Below are 21195 nucleotides of genomic sequence, written 5' to 3'. Positions count from 1 at the left end.
TTTTAATTCTATTGGAAATTTTATTCAATTTCTATAACATTTGCCTGCTATATGTGACTGCCCTGTATAAACTGACTAGTCATTGTATTGCTTTTTAAAGCTACCTTTGAGTTGTGGACATAGCCTAGTGGTGGAGTGCTTGCCTAGCATGTGCAAGGCCCTGGGGTCATCTCTATTGCAAAAGAAAAAAAGACAGGTAAACAGCCAGAGAGAAAAGAAGAAAGAAGAGAAAGAAAACTATCTTTGAAATATGTTTACAATGATATCTACTGTTTAAAATTATGAGGTCCTAACCCCTAGGATAATTATATAAATGTGTTAAATTTATCTCTTTTTAAGATGGTGCTATGAGGTAATCTTTATTCTTAGATTTTTTTCTAAAATTATCAGTGAAGCCACGTATAGTGAGGCATGGCTGTAATCCTAGCACTTGGGAGGCTGAGGCAGGAGAATCACTGTGAGTTTGAGGCCAACTTGAGCTGCATAAATGAAACACTGGCTTCTCCGCCCTTCAAAAAAATCAATGAAGGTCATGTCAAGACATGTCTTTGTCAAACAGTACTTAACATTAATTATGCCCTAGTGGTGTTTGATTTTTAAGGTCTATAAAAGTCATTTGGACACAAGGAAACTTGAATGTGGACATATATCATATAGTGTTTTGAAAATATTACACACATATTTTTAGATATGATAAGACATTGTAGGAGACACCTTAGAAGTGTATACTAGAAATATTTAGGAGGGAAATGTCATGCTGTCTGCAATATACTTTCTTTTTTTTTTTTTTTTATCAGTACCAGGGATCAAACTCATGACTGCATGCTTGTAAGGCAGGCGCTTATGCTGCTGAGCTAAACTCACCAGCCCCATGCAATATACTTTCAAATGATTCAACCAAAAGAAAATTGGAGGAGAGTAGAGATCAAAAGCAAATTTAGTAAAATGTTTACAACTGGCAAATATGGCTGATGGGCATATAATATTGTTCATTATACTGTTGTTTCTACTCTTTTCTATGAACTTGAAACTATTAAAAATGAATTATTTTAAATTTACTTTGGGGAGTTTTCATTCTATTGTAATCATCACCTACTTTTTTGAGGTGAAGTCTTTCTCTGTTACCTAGACTAGCCTTGAACCTCTGGGCATTTCTCCTGCCTCAGACTCCCAAGTAGCCAAACTACAGGCTTGTGCCACCGTGCCCTGCTTGTGGCCTTATTTTTGTTTTGTTTTTGAGACAAGACTTCACTATGCAGTTCAGTCTGGCCTGGAACTCGCAATAATTCTCTTGCTTTGCTTTCTGAGTACTGGAATACAGGTATGCACCACCACCCCTGGTTTGAAGCCACATTTTAAAAATATAATTTGATGGCATTTAAAGAATTCTCAGGGCCAGGGGTATGGCTTAGCCGCATGGTGCCTACTTGGCAAGTGAGAGGTCCTGAGTTTGATTTCCAGCCCCTCCCTCCAAAAATTCTCATAAGGAAGCATAGTTAAAATAGTGTAGTTACATGGGGAGATGCAGGTACTTTACAAGGTACAGAAGTACGGTGGAGGAGAGACTGTTTAATTCTGCCTGGAATGGGCAGGCTGACTGGAGAGGGTAATGCCTAAGTAAGAATATATTCCAGTGCTTGGGCAGCCATGCTCAAATACTGCATACTGAGTGGCTTACACAACAGAAATTTCTCTCTCCAACTCTTTCTTTTCTTTTTGAGACAGGCTTTTGCTATGTAGTTTAGGCTAGCTTTGCACTCACTGTGTAGCCCAGACTGACCAACGAGCTTGCAGCAATCCTCCTGCTTCAGCATCCCCAGTGCTGGGATTACAGGCATGTGCCACCACACCTGGATATTTTCAAAGTTTGTGAAGTGGAATCTTTTGAGATCAAAGTGGCAGCACAGTTGGGTTCTAATGAGGGCTGTTTTCCTGGCTTATTATAGAAGGAGTCATGTTCTCACTGTGTCCTCAAGTGACATGGGAAGGAGTTGGGAAGAAGGGGGATTAATGGGAGAGGTAGAGGGTCTTTGAAGGCCATGAGTCCTGTTAGATTTGAGTCCTACCTTATGATCTCATGTAACCTTAATTAATTCCTAAACACCCTACCTCCAAATACCATCAAATTTGGGTTAGGGTTTCAACAGATGAATTTTGGAACAGGGGTATGCAATTTAGTTCATAGTACATAACTGAGCACTTACCAGGCATTAAGTTATAAAGGCACAGAGGGGTAAGACAATAGGGTGTATTTGGGGAACTGCTACTGTTTAAGGTTGTTGTAGCATAAAGGAGAAGAGTCTGGAACACTTGAAAGATGAGGCTATATAAATGTAGTCGTAGAGGTAAATCCCAAGATTATGAAGCTTGGGACTTACCAACCTTAAAAACTTGGGACTTTATCTTAAAGATAGCAGGGAGCCATAGGGAACTTTCACATAGAGTATTTAAAAGTAATATGTAATATGGCCACATTTGGATCGTTTAAAAGTTGGGGGCAGGACCAATTTTAAGCATTAAATGAGCTGGGATGCTGACGCAGTCGCCCTTGTGAGAGATGAAGGCCCCAAAGAGAAGAGAGGCAATACTGAACCATGTTAAGGACACGACATACACAGGGATGATTTGCTATTTTAGATGTAGGCACTAAGTTGCCCAGTGGTCCAGTCTTACAAAGATGTATTCATCGCTTAATGTTTTACAAAATAGAATGACTCCTCACTTTCCAAATTCTAACTTCTATAAGCTGAAATTATGTCACTTTTATAATCTTTAGAAACTCAGGTTTTACCTGTTACTTTGGAAATATTTGGGGAAGTCAACCAATTTTTATGGGCTCATTCTTTACTTTTTTTTGAGACAGAGTCTGATTATGTAGTGTTCAGGTTAGCTTTAAACTCACTTTGTAGCCAAGACTGACCTCAAATTTGTGGTGATTCTCCTGCCTCGGCCTCCTGAGTCCAGGGGTTTCAGGTGTGTGCCACCATACCTGGCTCATTCTTCACATTTTTAAATGAGGGTTGGCAGGATCTCGTATACATTTCTGTTCAAATATTGTCATATGCAATTTATTTTGTTTAGTCCATTTTGTTCTGTGTACTTAGATATTTGCTAGGTTTGTTAAATTTCAGAAATAAAACTCTGATGCCTGTCTCTTGAGTAATTTTGTTGGAGAAACCAAAACAGAAGTAATGTATAATTAAGGGCTGATCCATGTAGAATATCTTTCATTCATTCATTCATTCAGAGTCCCTGCTCTCATTTAGCTTATACTAATGCAGGGACAATAATTTAGCTTATACTAGTGGAGGGACAATAATTAGTACACAGGTGGTATACAGTAACCTCCCTTATCCACAATTTAATTTTTGTGGTTTTACTTACCCATGTTCAACCACAGTCTGAAAACATCAAATAAAAAATTCCAGAAATAAGCAATTCATAAATTTTAATTTGTATGACATTTTGGGTAGCATGATTTCAAGCCCAGGATTTGTGGTATCCCTTTGTCCAGCATATCTATACAGTGTTTATATTCGCCCATTGGTCATTTGGTAGCCATCTAGGCTATCAGGTTGACTGTCACAAAGTCACAAGGTTTGTTTTGAAGTAATCCTTATTTTACTTATTAATAACCCAAAAACATAAGAAAAGTGATGCTGGCCAAACAGATACGCCAAAGAAATGTCAAAAAGAGCTTTCTTTAAATAAAAAAGTCAAAGTTCTCAATAAGAGACAAAAACATACACTGATGTTAAAATCTAAATAGTTATTAATCTGTGCACAATTTATAAATTAAACTTTGTCATAGATAAGTATGATAAAATACTGAAAGGAGAGGGGAGAGAGTCTCAGTGGAAGAGTTCTTGGTTTATTGAGGAACAGCAAGGAGTCCAATGTGGCAGGACCAATGTGAAACATTCATGTGCAGGTGAATTCAGGGAATGTGGAAGGGAAGTTACTCAGGGGCTTGTCAACCTAAACATCACCTAACTGAATCAGTGTGGTGCTGAGTGCAGATGGTCCACCTGCATAAAAAGACCTAGCGAGGAAGATTAGTGTTTTTGGTTCTCAGTAGTGTTGTTTGGAGCAGTTGGTTCTCTTGTTGCTGTTGGTTCTCCTGGAGGAGCTTGTCATGCTTGCTTCTCTGAAGTGAACTTGGCTGTTATCACGGAAGGAGCTTGGGGATGTTGTTGTTGCTGAGGATGGCTGCGGTTCATGTTGGGGGGAGCTCTAGTCCTTACTTTAAGCATTGCTTCCTGGCTCTGGAGGAGAAGGGGTGTACTGTTCAATCTCCAGGAGGAGCTTGTCCTGCTGGCTTCCTGATATGGATTTGGCTGTTTTCATCATTGGAGGAGCTTGGGACCTTGTCACTTGAAACAGATTTGCATGAGTCATTGTTGTGGGCTGTAGGCCTCCAGTTGGACTCATGGGAGGCTTTGTCGTGGGCTCTAGGTCTTCAGCTGAACTCATGCAGGAGACTGCCATGGGATCTAGGCCCTCGGCTGGATTTTCTAGGTCTTTAGTGTGTGGACAGATTGCAGATTTCCTGCACTTTCTTTTGTATTTGACTCCTTGGTTGATCATCATAAATAATACTATAAATTGTGTGTCCTGTATTATTTCCTGTTCTCCTTGCAAACCCTTATGGGTCTTTAGCCTGAGTCATGGGAAGAAGGGAGTTTTTCCACTTATGGAAATGGAGAAGATATAGGAGACGTAGGTCTATGGATGCAAATCAGGAGCTCACATTTGCTCTGGTTAAGTTGGAGATACCTATTAAGACACGTGAGTGGAGCTCTTACGAGGAATTAGCAAGAAAGCACTCTCACATGGCTGGTTTTAAGAGGACACTAGAGATACAAAGTTGGCATTTAAAAGCCGTAAGTTGGGAAATAAAAGCTCAAGAGAGAATAAAGAAGGTAAGTGGTTAAGCCTTAGGTACTGTACGGTCTAGAAGTCCCAGAGATGAGGACCCTGCAAAGGGCACTTGGAAGAAGCGGCCAGGGGATTGAACCCAGGACTTTCACACTGACATCACTAGCCCTTTTATTATTTATCTTATTTTGAGATAAAATTTTGTCAGGTTGCTCACATAGAACCCAACTTTTTGATGAGCTGCCAGGCGCATACCACCAGGCCTGCTGCGAATATATATGAAAAGCTGAGAGGGATCAATGGAATGTCAATGATCAGAGAAGAGGAGACTGAAGTGGACCATAGTGTCCAAGGATGAAGGAGATAGAACTAGTTATTCTAACACTTTTTCTTAGTTCCAAATAGTGTCATTGACGATTTAGTTAATTCCAAGTGTTTTCACTGTAAGGTGAAAGTCACTCAGGTAATTCCACAAATCAGTCATTTATGATAACTGGAAAAACAGTTGCTACTTAAGATTGGCATGTATTTTAATTATTGGCTATAGTCTTTATTTTGAATTGTGGGCAAGTTGTTTGTTTGTTTGTTTGTTTGGTCTTTTTCCTTTTTATTGGTACCGGGGATCGAACTCACGACTGCCTGCTTGCAAGGCAGGTGCTTATGCCGCTGAGCTAAATCTTCAGCCCCAGTGGGCAAGTTTTTGTCTGTGTTTTGTTTACTTCGTCCTCAAGAGGTGTTTGTTCATTCACTAATCTAAAAAGTATTTATTAAGCAGCTGCGTTGTGCCAAGCCTAGCTTTTTCTTGTCCTAATATATCTAATTTCACAGGCACAAAACTGCCTTTCGAGTGGCACTTGGCTTCAGCCTCCCCACAGTGGGGTTTTTCCAGCCTACACCTCGTCCAGCTGCAGTTCTCAGCGTGGGCGGGCGGAGATGCCTGAAGTCGGTCAGCCAGTGCGGGGCGTCCTTCCCGAGGCCAGGAGGGGCCCTTTGGACACCCAGAAATGATATGGTAATGAGGTGGGCGAGTGGTAGGCAGATGAGCGGGCGGGCCTTGCCGCAGGGCCTTGCGGGTTGAGCCGGGTGGGTCGCCTTGGTCTAGCGGGGAGCAGATGAGGGGGCGGAGTGCGCCGGGCTGCCCCAGGACGCGAGGTGGGCGGGCTCATGCAAATGAGGGGGCGGACTGCGCCTGGCGGCCCCGTGGAGGCGAGGTGGACGGTCTCATGCAGATGAGGGGGCGGGCTGCGCCTGGCGGCCCCGTGGAGGCGAGGTGGGCGGTCTCATGCAGATGAGGGGGCGGGGCCCTCCCGCAGGCGCGAGGAGCGCTCCGCCGGCCACCGCCGGGAACTGGAAGGCGCCCGGCCCTTTCTTTGACTAGAACGGACCCGCGGACGCAGCTGCCTCGCCCGCTGGTGCCGGTGCGGGCTGCGGCACGGTGGACGCCTCGTCGGAGGCCGGCCAGCCGGCTATCTGAATCGGCCGAGCATGGGCAACCACTCGGGACGGCCGGAAGATCCCGAGCCAGGTCTGTGAGGTTGGCGGGGTCGCGCCGCGTCCCCTCCCGGCCGGGCGCCCCTCCCCCACTCCCCCGGGCGGGCGGGCGGGCGGGCGGCCCGCGGGGCGCGGAGCGGAGCTAGTGGAAAGGTGAAGTTCCCAGCAAGTGATTCTTGCCTTTGGAATGCGTTAATAGGGTTGTGAAATTACCTGTGCTTGTTCCGCGACCAGGAAATGCCACTCGCTATAAACACGTACCTGGGAGCCTTGTCCCCTGGACCGGAGCAGGGGGTGCGGCGGGAAGGCGCTGTCAGGCCCGGCCCGCGGAGGGGCTCAGGGAGGCTCTGTCCGGACGTCGCCGTGAAGCCTCACCGGCCCCTCGTCTGCACCCGGGTCGGGGTCTCCTGTGCTGTCTAGGCAGTTCTCACAGCTTTCTGGGCATTTGCGACGAAAAGTGACTTGGCAGTGGTTTTCTGGCTCATTGTCCGTTTTGCAGTGCATCATTTGCATATCACATTTTCTGGAGTCCTTCGGAAGGTGATGACCCGTCAGCTGATTTGTTACTCACACTCAGACCTAGGGCTTGATTGTGATTGTTTCTTACTCAAAATAATCCGTGCCTCTTCTCGGATGCCAAAGATTTCTCAAGCTTATCAAATTTGTATTTCTTCAGAAATGAAGTGAGCTTGGTGACGAGACAGCTGGGCTCTAGTTTTCATCTTCAGGGCTGTCATCCAGGACTCCGGCACAGATTTAGATGCTGATAAACCACGAGTTGTGTTTAAAAACAAAAGAGAACATTTCTGTACTATCACGTGAAGTACATGAGATTTAATTGTCTCTGAAATGGCATGTTGGCTGATTAGAAGGAGATAGTTGACGACCTTTGGTGACGGATGACCCACAGAACTTTTAAATCTTTTTCAAGAGAGTAGTTTTTAAGTTGAGTGAAGAAATTAAGGATCTAACAACTTGTCTGAATGACTTATCCGTTGAACTAAGAACAGTGCTATAATTAAAATCATGGTTGCTTTAGTCTCAGTCCGTGGCTTTTCACATTTCCAAGTATTTCCGCTGCTTGTCTTGACTATATTCCTGGGCTGGCGGAAACGAGTGGCACACTGGACATACAACTGAGATTGAAAACTTTGCCAGATGCTCTAGAATGCTGTGCAGAAAAATGTTAGGCTTGGGGTTAATGCATAGATTATGGGATAAATCTTTAATTCAGACTCCTTTGTGCAGAGTAAGTTAATCTGATTTGTTGCAAGTAAAGATACTTGATTAGGAAATTTTGATAAAGACACAGCCTTACACTATCTTGAACTGCTTTGGTGAACAGAAGCTCAAAATTAAGATTCCGTGAGATTTATTAGGGATTAATACCTAAGGAAGACAAAAGCAAGGTGAGGTAGAATCAGTCAGGAAGAGGCTTCAAACTTGAATGTAGATTCCCTATCTACGAAGGAAAGTGGGGAGGCAACAGGTTCAGTAGTGAGAGGCTCAGATAATGGTGCAGATCTCTTGAAGTTTTGGCCAGCTGGTTGGAGAACGTCAAAGCAATGACTGTTCATCACAGGAGACCCAGCTTGGGCAGAAATTCCCAGATGTAAGTCCCCTTGCTGTGGGCAGGCAGTGGCTATGGGCTGCCTGCGTAAGATTTGCCTTCAGGCTAAAACGTCCAGTGGGGTCTTGGTGGTGTTTACAGCTGAGGGCTGTCCTCTAACTGCAGTCTTTGCAAGCCTAATGGCAAGTTCTTTCTGAATTAGAGATCCTAGTGGCATACCTTTATGGCTAGCTGTTACAGGACCTCAGGCACTTGGACAAGAAAGGTCTATTTAAAGGATAAATGAAGCTAGGGAGTGTTGGCACAGGCTATGGTCCCAACTACTTGGAAGGCTATAGCAAGATTCCTTGAGTTCAAGACCAGCCTGGGCAACATAGTGAGATTCCATCTCAAAGAGAGAGAGAAAAAAAATCTCTTTTGTGCTATCTCTTCTAGAGGAAAACTCACTGTCAGGCTGGAGGGAGGGTTTTACCTGTTACTTCTATTCCAACTCTGGAATTTGCTGTGATGGCAACAAAGTTCCTGTTTGGTAGTTGCTTTTGGTAACTGTGATCTTGTCACTTGGGTCACTGTTGGGTCTTTGTGAGTTATAGTGGTATTGAAAGATAGGGAAGATAAATGAATCCAGCAAAAGACATGAAGAGGCACATATGTAAGGGAAGCTAGAGTCAGAAGAGGATATTAATGTTTTTATTATTTATTTCCTGGTAGGTCTGAGTTAACAGCACCTCAATTTCCAGCAGGTTGTCAGCGCCAGTGTTGTCCAGGAAGGCTGCTGGGCATGATTGCGCAGTCCTGTATTGTTCAAAGGCATCTGAGTAAAGGGTTGAGTGGGACCAGCTGGACTGAATCACCCCAGAGGAGGGGGTGCCATTTTGCAGTTTGGCCTTTTTATAGTCATGCAAGGGTACCCAGCATGCTGAAGAAGGCCTTAGAAAGTAAGCTTAGAAGACTTTCCCAAGTCCTACTACCAGCTAATGTCTGCTCCCTGCTTGTCTTAAATTTGCATATATGTATTTTAAAAATGAATAGGTGGGGCTGGGGATTTAGCTCAGCGGTATAAGTGCCTGCCTTGCAAGTGCGTAGTCATGAGTTCAATCCCCGGTCCTCGTAAAAAAAAAAAAAAAAAGAATAGAAGTGAAAACCAGTGACCCCTTGGTTCTTGGGTTGCTATGGATCTTCCTGCAGTCAGGAGAGAAGAGTGTGTGCAGGAGGTTTTAGGAGTTCACCCTGGAAGAGGAGCACACCATTTTCACCACATTCCACAGGCCAGATCTGTCCCTGCAGAACAGCCAAGGACTGGGAAGTGTCTCTGCATTATGTTAAGCAGAGGATAGCCTGGGTGGTGGCAAACGCTAGCAGTCTCTCCGGATATGATGACCATTTTCATCTGTGTTTCTGTTAATATTTTGTCACAAAAATTTTAATTTGAAGACAAAAATTCAGAAGACTTTCAAGTTATGTAAATAAGAGTACATACCACCATCTGGATTCTACAAATAACATTTTTCTATATTTGCGTGAGTCTTATTTTCAAATGCATTTCAGAGTCATAGTGGTTATCTATAATTCTGCACATGCTTTATTGTTTTTTGACTTCCTAGTTTTCAGGACTCTTCACTAACTCTGTGAAAGTCAAAGAATTAATGCCTTGCCATACTAGGATTCCTTCCATGCTCCATTTCTGTTAAGTCATTTATAAATTTTCTAAATCCACTGTTACTATAACAGTAGTGATGGTAGAGTACAGGTAATGGGTATACAGTGCATATACAGTAAATAAAATTCTTCCAGCTTTGCTGTATGAAATGTTTAGTAGCTTAGAGAGAAAACATAGACTTTGTGCATGCTGAATTTAATCCTAAATAATCCTCCACCAAATACTAAAATTCTAAGAAAATCACCTATTAACTGCATATATTTCTTGACTAACTTGAGATAGTTCCTTGGCTTTGCACTAGGTGTATGAGGAATAATACGCCTAAATCCCTAATGCCTTTTGGTTGGCACATTCCACTCACCGTTCTTAGTCTACTTCTCAATCTTATATATGGCCAGAACATTTATATTCTGTTTCATAATGAGCATTATTAAATATGTGCATTGTGTGCACATATGTGTAAATGTGATTCTAAAACTATAGAAGAACAGTATTATTTAAAATATTAGAATTCCTGTGTGTTATTTACTGGAGAATTGAGTAGTATGTTTAAGTTTAGAGAAGGTAGTGCAGTTTTTTGGGTTGTTTTTGTTTTTGTTTTTTGGCACTGGGGATCGAATGCACAACCTCACACTTGCCAGACAGGCGCTTATGCTGCTGAGCTAAATCCCAGCCAGTAGTACAGTTTTAACACTGCTTAACTTGGCTCATCTGTGAGTATTACCTTAAAAATTGAAGGGATAAGGACCGTAAAAGGAATTGGTGCAAGTATTTTAATTGTTTAATTTGAAATGACTTTGAGCCAGGTATGGTGGTGCATCCAGCATTGGGGAGGCTGAGGCAAGAGGATTATCTCAAATTCAAGGCCAGCCTGGGCTATTACATAGTGAATTCAAGACCAGCCTAAATTAGATAGGGAGACTATGTCTCACAAAACCACAAAAGCTTGATATGGTGGCCCATGCCTGTAATCTAAGCATTTGGGAGGCTGAGACAGGAAGACTGTGGTTTGAAACCAGTCTAGGCTAGATGTTGTGACTTTAAGGCCAACTTGAATTACATAGTGAGACTCTAGCTCATAAAACAAAATAAAAATAACTCTAGTATACTTACATGCTTTTATCCTGTTATCCAGCTTCTTTATTTTGCAGATTGCTGTAGAGAGTTTCTTTTTCTTGGGCTGGGCAGTGGTGTATGCTGGCAATTGAACCTAGGGCCTTGTGCACGCTCATGCATTACCACTGAACTATATCTTCAGCCCCGGAACTTAATAAAAAATCAATGACGAAAGCTTGGGGGTTTGAGTCAAAGCTCTGCAGTTAGGCTACCAGTTCAAATGTTTTTAGCCACTTCCTACTGTGAGACTTAAGGCAAAAAATTTAGGTCTATAAGCCTCAGTTTCTTTATCCAGAAAGGGGGATAAGCAATTAAATGTATCTCATAGGACATTTTTTTTTTTGTACTAGGAATTGAACTCAGAACCTTGCTCTTGCAAGGAAGTCGTTTGTGCCCCTGAGCTATATCCCCAGCCCTGTCATAATACATAGGTTAAAACATATGACAGGTTAGACTGGCACATAATGCCCTATAAACTTTAGCTGCTACTATTTTGAAGCTTCGACAGTTTTTAACCTGAACTGGTTGCTTTCTAGTCCTTTCTTATTCTCATGTCAGCTCAATAGTTCTTGGATCCTTTTCTTTTGTTCTCCCTCTTTGTTTTGGCTGGAGTATTTCTATATGATCCTGTACGCCATCAAACTTTCGTATGTTTTAAAATTTCCTTATTAACTTTTCTTCTTATTTTTCTATTGACTATTAACTATTTCATCAACTGTATTCTCTAATTTAAAAGTGTTTTTGGCCGTACATTCTACTTTATTCATAGCAGTTTATAGTTTGGGATTAGGTTGGAGAAAGGGAAAATGAATGGATTCCCCTTCAGAAGCGTAAATGACTTCTTTTTTCTTTAGTTTTTGATTTCAGGGACTCATCAGAGTTTTTATAATGTTTACTAAGAGGAGAATATGGTATGTATTTTTCTCAAGTATACTGTATTTTGTTCCATAGAAGAATTTCAGAGTGTTATAAGAGGTATACTTTAGAAAATGTGTACTTTTTATTAAAAATGGAAATTTTTATAGAAGTAATAGTTTTAAAAACATCAGTAATATCAAATATGTTGCTCTAATAAATGTGACTGGGTTAAGATGTCCATTAAAAAAAAAAAGACACTTTTCCCTGCAGGTTAAGACAGCAAATAATGCTTTAGTTACAAAAAGATGTTTTCAGCTATTATTTGATTATAAAAATTAAGTCGAAGTGGATAATAACAATACTAATTCGTTAAACCTAAATAAAAATTAAGTCAAAGTGGATAATAACAATACTAATTCGTTAAACCTTTAAGTTCAATATCATCTTATGTATTGTATTCATAAATAATAAAATTTAAATAATTGCTTTCTGAGGAGATATTTAATTTTCAGATTTAGTTTATAAACCATTAAATTTTTAAAACATTTAAATTGTGTTTAGTGACTTTATATCTTAAAGCTTTTGATAAAGCCTAAGCCTTATTTTTTTGTTTTGTTTTGTTTTGAGGCAGGGTCTTGTGGAAACAGTTCAGGCTGACCTTGAACACCCTAGTTGTGGAGACTTGCCTTGAATTTAGGGCAGTTCTCCTGCCTCAGCCTCCCAGCTGTTGGGATGTAAAGGTGTGTGCCACCACACCAGGCTAAATCTAGTTTTATTTTTTGTTTGATCATTTGGCTTTTGAGCCAGGGTCTCATTATGCACTTTAGGCTGGCCTTGAGCTCATAATGTAACCTTGACCAGCATCAAGCTTGCATGGAATTCTTTTTTTTTTTTTTTGGTACCAGGGGTCGAACTCATGACCTTGCACTTACCGGGCAAGCACTTGAGCTACAAGTGCTAGGATTTCGGGCATGTGCCACCATACCTGTCTAAAACCCAGTTTTGTAAGTCTCATAAATTTAATAATTACTCTAGTAAACATAGTGATTTTTATATAATCCAAAATATATACACTCTTTTATGTGTGCATATCTATAGATACCTACTTTAAAATTAAAGTAACAAATTAACACTTAATTACATGTTTTGTATTGGAATCACAGGGTTGACCTGTAACTGTTTTAACAGGTCCAGTTCACTTAAACATTAAAAATAAAATTCTAAAGTGCAAATATTTCTTAACAAGATAGGCTATTATTGTTTGCTTAATTCTTTAAATTTTCTCTACTTATTCTAATCTTTGTATGATTAAAAGATGTTTACATGAGTTTATTCCAAGTAATATTGTAATTACTTCCCATATAATTTTTGGGTTTGCCTTCTCACTCTGTTGAGGTTTTCAACCAGCAGAGACCTCTGGCAGGAACAAAGGTAAGTTCAGATTTGAGATTACTGCTTTGGCCCCTTTTATTGAATGTGATCTTGAACATAGTTGGTTTGAACATACTCAGAGGTAATCTGTGTGTGGTAACTGTTCTCAACCTTTGTCTGAAGGATATCCGTGTTGAACCTTGCCCTTTATTGATAGTTTGCCTGAGTATGGATTTCTGAGTTCTGATTCTTTGTAATCTCTCTTTCTAGTACGGACTTCAAAACTTGAACTAGGAGGGGGGTCATATACCTTAAATTCAGGTTATATTTTACTTAATTCTTGGGTCTAATCGGAGCCTGGGATGCCTGCTCTCAAATGTTCCTACCACTTAATTAGACTTTGCACTTCTTTTTCACTTGAAGCATGAATATTTTCCCCACCTGACTCCAAAGACTTTTGGCTTGACAGGTAACTGCGTGTTTTCTTGTATTTTCTGTATCTTACGGCAGTGTCTTACAGTAAAACAAATGTGACTTAACTGTGAATATCTCTCCTAGCTTTGTCTAACTTACAAGATCATTCCACTGAAACAGTAGGAACAGTCAGTTAAAGATGCAGGGCCCAGACTACGAAGTGCCTGATAGGATAGGGGTTTTTCTCTTTGTAAAAGTACGATCCTAGAAGAAAAAGTAGAAGTCACAAATCTAGTACAACAAATAGCAAAACCCTAGAAGTAACAAAAGTAAAATGTATTAGAAATATTGAAGAAAACTCGCAAGTAAAGTGGGAGAATTTAATTCGTGCCTTAACTTCAGTGTATTTAGGGAGTGATTGAAGCATTGACCTCAATGGTCAAAAAGAAAACTTTATGCCAGTCTTTTAAGGGAAATTCTCACCGATCACACTGTCACCATAATGTTATAAAGCTATAAATAATAAGGGTGGAATATTTTAAAACTTTAAATTTTCCATTTGAGGGTTTTGATTCAATAGAAACTGAAAACCATAATTATAGATCAATGTAGAAAAATAATTAGGAGATAGTAATACTATTACAAATAATATATAAATTCATTTTTCTGAAAACTTTCAGTATCACAAAAGTAAGAATGAAAATAAATGAAGTAAGTACTAACAGAACATTAGAAAATAGCATAAGAAGCCAGGCATGAAGGCATCAACCTGTAATACCAGCACTTGGGAGGCTGAGGCAGGAGGATTGCTGTTCGAGGCCAGCCTGGGCTATATAAATGAGTTTAAGACTTGCCTGAACTGCATAGCGAGCACTGTCTCAATTTTTTAAAAAAGGCAATAGAAATCTGGGACAAGAGTTTTGTTTTGTTTTTTTGAAGCCGTGTTTCACTATACGGTTCAGGCTGGCCTTGAAATCACTTTTTAGCCCAGCTGCCCTCTAATTTGTAGCAATGCTACTGCCTCAGCCTCCCAAGTGCCAAGATTACAGGCATGTGCCACTGTGCCCAGCTCTCAGTTTTTAAGAAGGGCAGGAATTAGTGAAGTACATTATTACTTTGTCTATATTACGCTTCTCTTTCCTTAGCATCTGACCCATGGATGGCACTTAGTTAATATTTATCAAATAAATATGAAAGAGCAACAACAAATCCTACTGGAATTGAAAAATGTGCATACAGGTGCATGTAAATGTTAAAATGATGAAGCAGATAAAGGTACAATTAAAAAAAAATAACCGCAATGTAAGAATAGATGGGGATTTTCTTAGAAGTAGAATGAAAAAGATTCTGATAGAATTGGAATTTTCTAGGAATACAGAATTGCCAAAATCAACTGATACAGAATTGAAAGAGTTGAACAGAAAAATAATCTTGGAAGATATTGTAAAATAACTCTAAAATAATGCTGAATCCAGATGGTTTAATAGGTAATTTTTCAAATATAAGGAAAATATAATTTTTGTGCTAAAGTTATGTAGCTTCCTAAAGGTTGCTTTATTTCAGAGAGTACAGTAATGACTATAGATGGTCATTTGTTGTTTTAATAATTAAAGTGTATTAGAAAAATTATAACTAGTATATCACATCTGTGTCTGCTTTAGATTAAAGACCAAACAAGTGATACTAAGATTATATAGAAAAAATATTAAGTGCATAATAGGATAGATGAGTAATAGCCAAAATGGTGAGAGTGATAATGAAATAAAAGAAACTTGAAAAATATTCCAAAGAACAGAAAAGGTGGAAAGTATTCCAATTTGTTTTGATAACAGTAGAACTGTTAGAACCCCTCATAACTAAGCTATTCACAATAGCTAACATTTTTTTAAAAAGCACATAGATAGCAGTAGCACATTCTCACTAATGTAGAACACAACCCCTAACTAAATACCACCAAATTTAATTAAGCCATACTTTTTAAAAAAATGGTTAAAAAACTACTGGCTCATTGTCAAATGTAGGGTTTTTAAAAAAATTTATTGTCTTTTTGAGATGAATCTCACTATGCAATTCAGGCTGGCCTTGCACTTTGTAGCCCCGGCTGGTCTCAAATTTGCAACAGTCCTGCCTCAACCTCCCAAATCCTGGGGTTACAGGTGTGTGCCACCGTGCCCAGATTAGGGCTTCTATTTAAAATGAGATATTAGCATTATTTATAGGTGTTACAGTTCTCTTGTAAGTCTAGTCAGAGAAACCTACTGAAAATCTTTGAGAACTAATGAAACTACATTTAGGTCACCAACTTCAAATGAAAAAAATATATTCATAAATGTATGAATATGAATATATATATGCATGCATGTATATATGTATGTAGGTCTACATATAATAGTTTGTTTTGGTTTTGGTTTTTGTTTTTGCTGGGTGTGGTGGTATGTGCCTATCATTCCAGCACTCTGGGAGGCTGAGGCAGGAGACTAATAAATTCAAACCCAGTTTGGGTACCTTAGTGTTTTTTGGTACTGGGGATCAAACTCACAAACCTTGCGCTTGCCAAACAGGTATTTATGGCGCTGACCTAAATCCCCAGCCCTGCCCTCCCTGTTTTAAAACAAAGCCCTGAGTTCAGTCCCCCAGTAGTGGAAAGAAAAGTTTGTTAGTAATAACCAGAAATAAAATGAGATCATAAATGTCATATAAATGGTAAGTATTCACAGTATAAGCCAAATGTATAAAACCTGGGGGAGAAATAAGAAATGTGTGAGGCTTTTGTGATAAACTAAATTTTCTACTCAGAGGCATAAACATTAGAGATGAAATAGATCTCTTCTGTTCTATGAAGGAATTATGTTATAGTTTTTAAAATCAGAAATAGCTGATTATGTCGTTCAGTGGTGTGTTAGATATACCTGTTTAAGGCTGAGTCGCATTGCCAGCAACACACACACCCCTCCTTTCTCTCCTCAGACGACACACACAGATTCACACATACAAAATGGCTTGATGGAGCTGAAAGTGTTTACTGCAGAATGAATTTTTTTTTTTTTTTTGTCTTTGAGACAGGGTCTCACTATGCAGTTCAGGATGGCCCTGAGCTCACTTTGTAGCTCAGGCTGGTCTCAAACTCACAATGATCCTCCTGCTTCAGCCTCCCGAGTGCTGGGATTATGGCATGGGCCACTACGCTCCAGCTCTGAAGAATGAATTTTAAATGAGTTTTTTTTTTTTTTTTGAAAAGAAAACATTTATTGAATCAAAATCAGTACTTTCTTTTTAATATCTACAAGCCAACACTGAATTCACTTGATTCAAGAATGAACACAATGTACAAAAAAAAGTATGCTAATATTATAAAAATATGTCCGTCAGGCTGGCTTTGAACTCACTATGTAGCCCAGGTAGGGCCTTGAAGTCAGGTGGCAATCCTGCCTCAGCCTTGAGTGCTGGGATTACAGGCATGCATCACTATGTCCAGCTGGAAAATTTTTAAATTAACTTACTTAACATGTTAATTTTTAACGTAAAACAGGAATTAACATGTTTTTATGCTACTTTGTTGCTTTACATTGAAAACAGTGTGGGCAAGGTTAGCTCTACATTTCCTGTTAAATTTAACATTCTGTGATTTTATGTTCTTAGATATTTAAATATACTAACTCAGAGAAGTGTTTGGATTTTACCTCTTGACTATGTTGCCTAGATATTTCTAGTCTGTTGAATTGTTTCACTTTTCAGAAAATTTTGTATGTTCCATCAAATCCGAACGGCCCATGTAATGCCTGCCATAGAAGCAGCATAAAAACATTGAGAAGTTTGAAGGGCTCTGTGTATCCTTCTAAAGACTACTAGGACTTCACCTTTTTTGTCCATCAGCTTCCCATTTAGCCATCAGGGTCCTCTGGGTTCAATTCTGGCGTCCACCTTCATTCACTTGGATGTTGAATGCTTGATTTGTCACCTTTATACTTGCTAACTCTGCGGAGCCCTTAGCATTACACAGTGTAGTGTTCTGATGAACAGCTGTCCCTTTTATTTCCAGTGTATGGTTTAGGTCTAAGGAGCCAAGCAGGCTTTGATTACTTAAAATTAACGTGGTTAGCCAAATATTTAAAATTGGGATTTAAAAAAGTCTGTTAATGTTATAAACTTCAGAAAAACTTATGCACAAAAGAACCTTTTCTCATTCCATTCCACTGCAGAGATAAACCAGTGACCCTGAGCCACGTAGGACCCCTGGGAGGGAGCACAGCGAGCATGCCTGCGCACGGCTGCCCTTCCTTCCTGCCCGAGGGTCCTTGTTTCCCTGGTCTTTCATAATTTATATCTCTTCTCAAATTCTCTTATCTGTATCCTCTTTGTGCTGTTCTACCCTGTTACTGTGGGGAAATTAATGTTTCTTAATTGAACCTCCCCTGATTATTAGTTGTTTGTCGCAGTTTAAATTTTGTTGTGTATAAGTGGTAGGATTAAAGTTTAGGATAAACCTGGAGAACTAAAGTCATAAATTTTGGCTGAAACTACCAAATAAAGAATTGATGCCAACAACCTCCAAAGCCCTGAAAAATCACCTTTGTTTTATCTGCCAGAGAATTTATCTCCTTTCTCTAATGGGTCCTCTTTTTTCTCTTGAGTCAGCAGCCAAATTAAAAAAAAGAAAGAAAACAAATTTTGGAAGGTCAAATTATCAGCACTCAGATGTGCATTCAGATGGTGCACTATAATCCCAGCACTCAAGAGGCTCAGGTAGGAGAGTCACTGGGAGTTTGAGGCCAGTTTGGGCTACATAATGACTTTAAGGCCAGCCTGCACTACAAAGTGAGACCTTGCTCTCAAAAAAATGAAAAAAAAAATTATACACACACAGACACACACACACACAGACCCTATTCATAGTGGTTATAAAACTGTTTTATGACAACCAGGCATGGCGGTACATGCATATAATCCCAGTGCTCAGTTGGCTGAGGCAGGAGGATTGTTGCAAGTTTGAGTCTGACCAGGGCTACAAAGTGAGTTTAAAACTGGCCTGAACTTCCTAGTGAAAACCAGTGTCAAAAAAAGACAAAAGAGCCTGCTTATTGTGATTATAAACTATTGTGTTGGTCAGGTGTGGTAGCGCATGCCTGTAATCCTAGGTCTGAGAAGTTGAGGCAGTAGGATTGCTGCGAGTTTGAGGCTAACCTGAACTACAGAGTGAGACCTTGTCTCAAAAAGAGCAAAACAAACAAAACAAAAAACTATTATGAAAATTATCTGTTTACAGTTATCATCTGGTCTTTTCTGGCTCTTCGATCTGAGAACATTACAGTGTACCAAAGTTACATGGAATTGTTTGCTTAAAAACCATACCCGAGCTCAAAAAGGAAAAGTAGATGGAATAAGGGAAAGGAAGAAAGAAGGAAGGGAAAAGGAAAAAGACATAAATTTGTATTATATATGTATGTAAGACAGCTAGGTTGACTATAGTACTAAGTGCATTAGTTCTTGGAGAAGAACAGTTAATACTCCTATGGTTAGATCAATTTTACATGTCTACACCTGGTAATCTAAGAAGCCCTTTTAAAGGTAACTATACAATATAATAACCATTGTTAAATTCCTATCATTTTATTTTGAAAATTTATACTGTTACTGTTTTGGGGTGGTGGTTGTTGTTTGTCTCTTTTGCTTTTTGTTTTTCTTTTTTTGTATCTTTTTTCTCTTAAAACCCCAAAATGTAGTAAAACAGTCCGTTTTGCAGGTAAAATATGTATGGAAGAGTTATGTGTCTACGTGTTTGTATGAATGTATTTTCTTTGCTTTTTGTTTATCTCCATATGTGTATACCTCACAGTTAGGATTCCTTGGCATCCTAATTTTTGTGGCATTCTATGCTTGTGCTATATGCTTTTGTAGGATTGTGAGTCAGTAATTGTAAAAGATAAGAAAGAATTAAAATCATGTAGTAATAGTAATTGGAACAGTGGTGAAATTTTAACATGAGCTGTAAATTAAAATGACCACTTCTGAGCCATTCCTGGTGGCACACACACCTGTAATCCCAGCCACTCAAGAGGCTGAGGCCTCTTAGATCAGAAGTTCAAGCCCATCCTGGACAATTAAATGAGCTCTTTTCTCAAACTAGCCAGGTTTTGTCTCTCAAAATACATACATACAGAGATGAGGATGTAGTTCAGTGGTAGAATGCTTGCCTAGCATGTACATACATCTGCCATGGTTCAGTGCTTAGTACCCAAAACAAAACAAAGCAAACCTCCTCTACCCAGTACATGTTGACAGGCAGAACCTTATGCTAATCTTTTTTGGATACAAAACAGTCCTTAGAGTATTGCAGGCATCTCTTTTCCATCCCAGGACAGACATTTTTATCTTTCTTGGGGATCTCGTCCTGTTTGTGGTTGGCATTATCTCAGGTAGCTGAATGGGCCCACAGATACTCAGACTTCCTTTCTCAATGCCTAGAATCACACCAGGCTCCCTCTTGTCTCAGGGATCTTGTATTTTTCCTCATGTTTTAATGCTGACCTCTCCATAGGCTGACTGTAGTCCCAGTTTCCCTGGAGAATCCTATTGAAAACCTCTGGCAGACCAGTTACTGCCGTTAGTCAGATGCGTCACAATTTGGAAGATAAATTGTTATCCTGTTTCTCAGTCTTTGAAACCTCAAGCTGATATCACTCCCTAGACAGACCTTCCCCTGCCCCTTGTCCCTCTGAGCTAGTTTCCTTCCTAGCAGTAGCTGTTGAATACCCCCAGGCAGGTTGGGCCCAGAGATAGTGAGAAATACCTAGAGAAATTCCTCTATCAGCGGGAGAGGATACTGCCAACTGAGAGGGAAGATCTTGGTGGCCAGATGTTGAGAGGTTGGGGAGAAATGTGAGGAAGACAAGGGGAGGAAATCTTTTAGTGGGGAGGACCCAAGGGAGGGTGCTGAAGGCTGATCAGTGTGATTGAACACATTTTACATACCTGTGGCGTGCTTATCCTCCAAGCCTGTGAGAGTCAGAGTTGAGTGTTCAAGAAATGAGATAGAGTGTGGATTATCTTGCAAAAGCAGGAGGAGACTTCTGGTTAGCTTTGATTATAAATAGATTAGATTGAATGAACAACCTCTAGGCAGTAGGTTGGACTGTTAAGAAAGCCCTGGTTTTAGAGATACTCCGGCTCATTTCTCCTTTTTGACCTTGATGAGCTCATGTTCGTAAAATGAGGGCCTGAGTTACATTTACAGCCATGAAGACCCTCTTTTAGAAGTGTATGGTTCTGTTGGGGTGTAAAGCATTTTGAATTGCTACAGAGTACTATTTTTTTCCCGTTGCAGACCAGAAAGGGACTTCCAAATAAGGCTGCCTGAGTCTGGGAAACAAAGGGAAACAATAACTAAAATACAAGTGTAGCCTTTGCCCTGGCATGAGAAGAATGCAGACTGTTAGCTGACCTAAAAGTTTCTGTTTTATTTCATATTTAGGTGAAATGGTCAGTTTCATTATTATTCCCAGAGAAGTTTCCTTCCAGACTTGAACTATTTGCATAATATTAAGTTGCTTGTATTTGAAAGAATGTGGTCGTTTTTATTTATAAAGCTGGCCTGCTTATTGTGCATGTATCAGGAGTAGTGCTTAAGGAGTAAATTTAGAGAAGTTAATCTAGACTCATAAATGACTTTGGGAAACATTCAATAAGCACCTTTATCTAATACTGTCATAAACATTGCTAGGTCATCTTTAGCTTTCTAAACAAAAAGGAATGGTTTAAGTAGTTATGGTAATTCTATTCATTGGTTAATATGCACACTGCCATTTAAAACTGTAATTGTCAGAGTTTATCCATAACTATA

The 21195-nt window shown here is 39.8% G+C and overlaps 1 protein-coding gene across 11 annotated transcripts in view; it reads left to right on the top strand.

Annotated features, from left to right (window-relative positions):
* Positions 1 to 21195, top strand: part of Specc1 (sperm antigen with calponin homology and coiled-coil domains 1) — a 315008-nt gene that overhangs the window by 138784 nt on the left and 155029 nt on the right. Inside the window, exon 1 of one of the 11 annotated variants that reach the window (XM_063242469.1) lies at positions 6220 to 6403. The exons of the other annotated variants lie outside the window; for them this stretch is intronic. Coding sequence (XP_063098539.1) covers positions 6364 to 6403 — 40 coding nt within the window. The 5' untranslated portion in view covers positions 6220 to 6363. Of the gene's footprint in view, positions 1 to 6219; positions 6404 to 21195 lie in introns of those variants that run through there. 11 annotated transcript variants of the gene reach the window in all.

This window comes from Cavia porcellus, unplaced genomic scaffold (assembly GCF_034190915.1).
Source record: "Cavia porcellus strain 051 isolate PalLab524CR breed Dunkin Hartley unplaced genomic scaffold, mCavPor4.1 scaffold_32, whole genome shotgun sequence".
NCBI lineage: Eukaryota > Metazoa > Chordata > Mammalia > Rodentia > Caviidae > Cavia > Cavia porcellus.
This window is presented reverse-complemented; position numbering and strand designations above follow the sequence as displayed.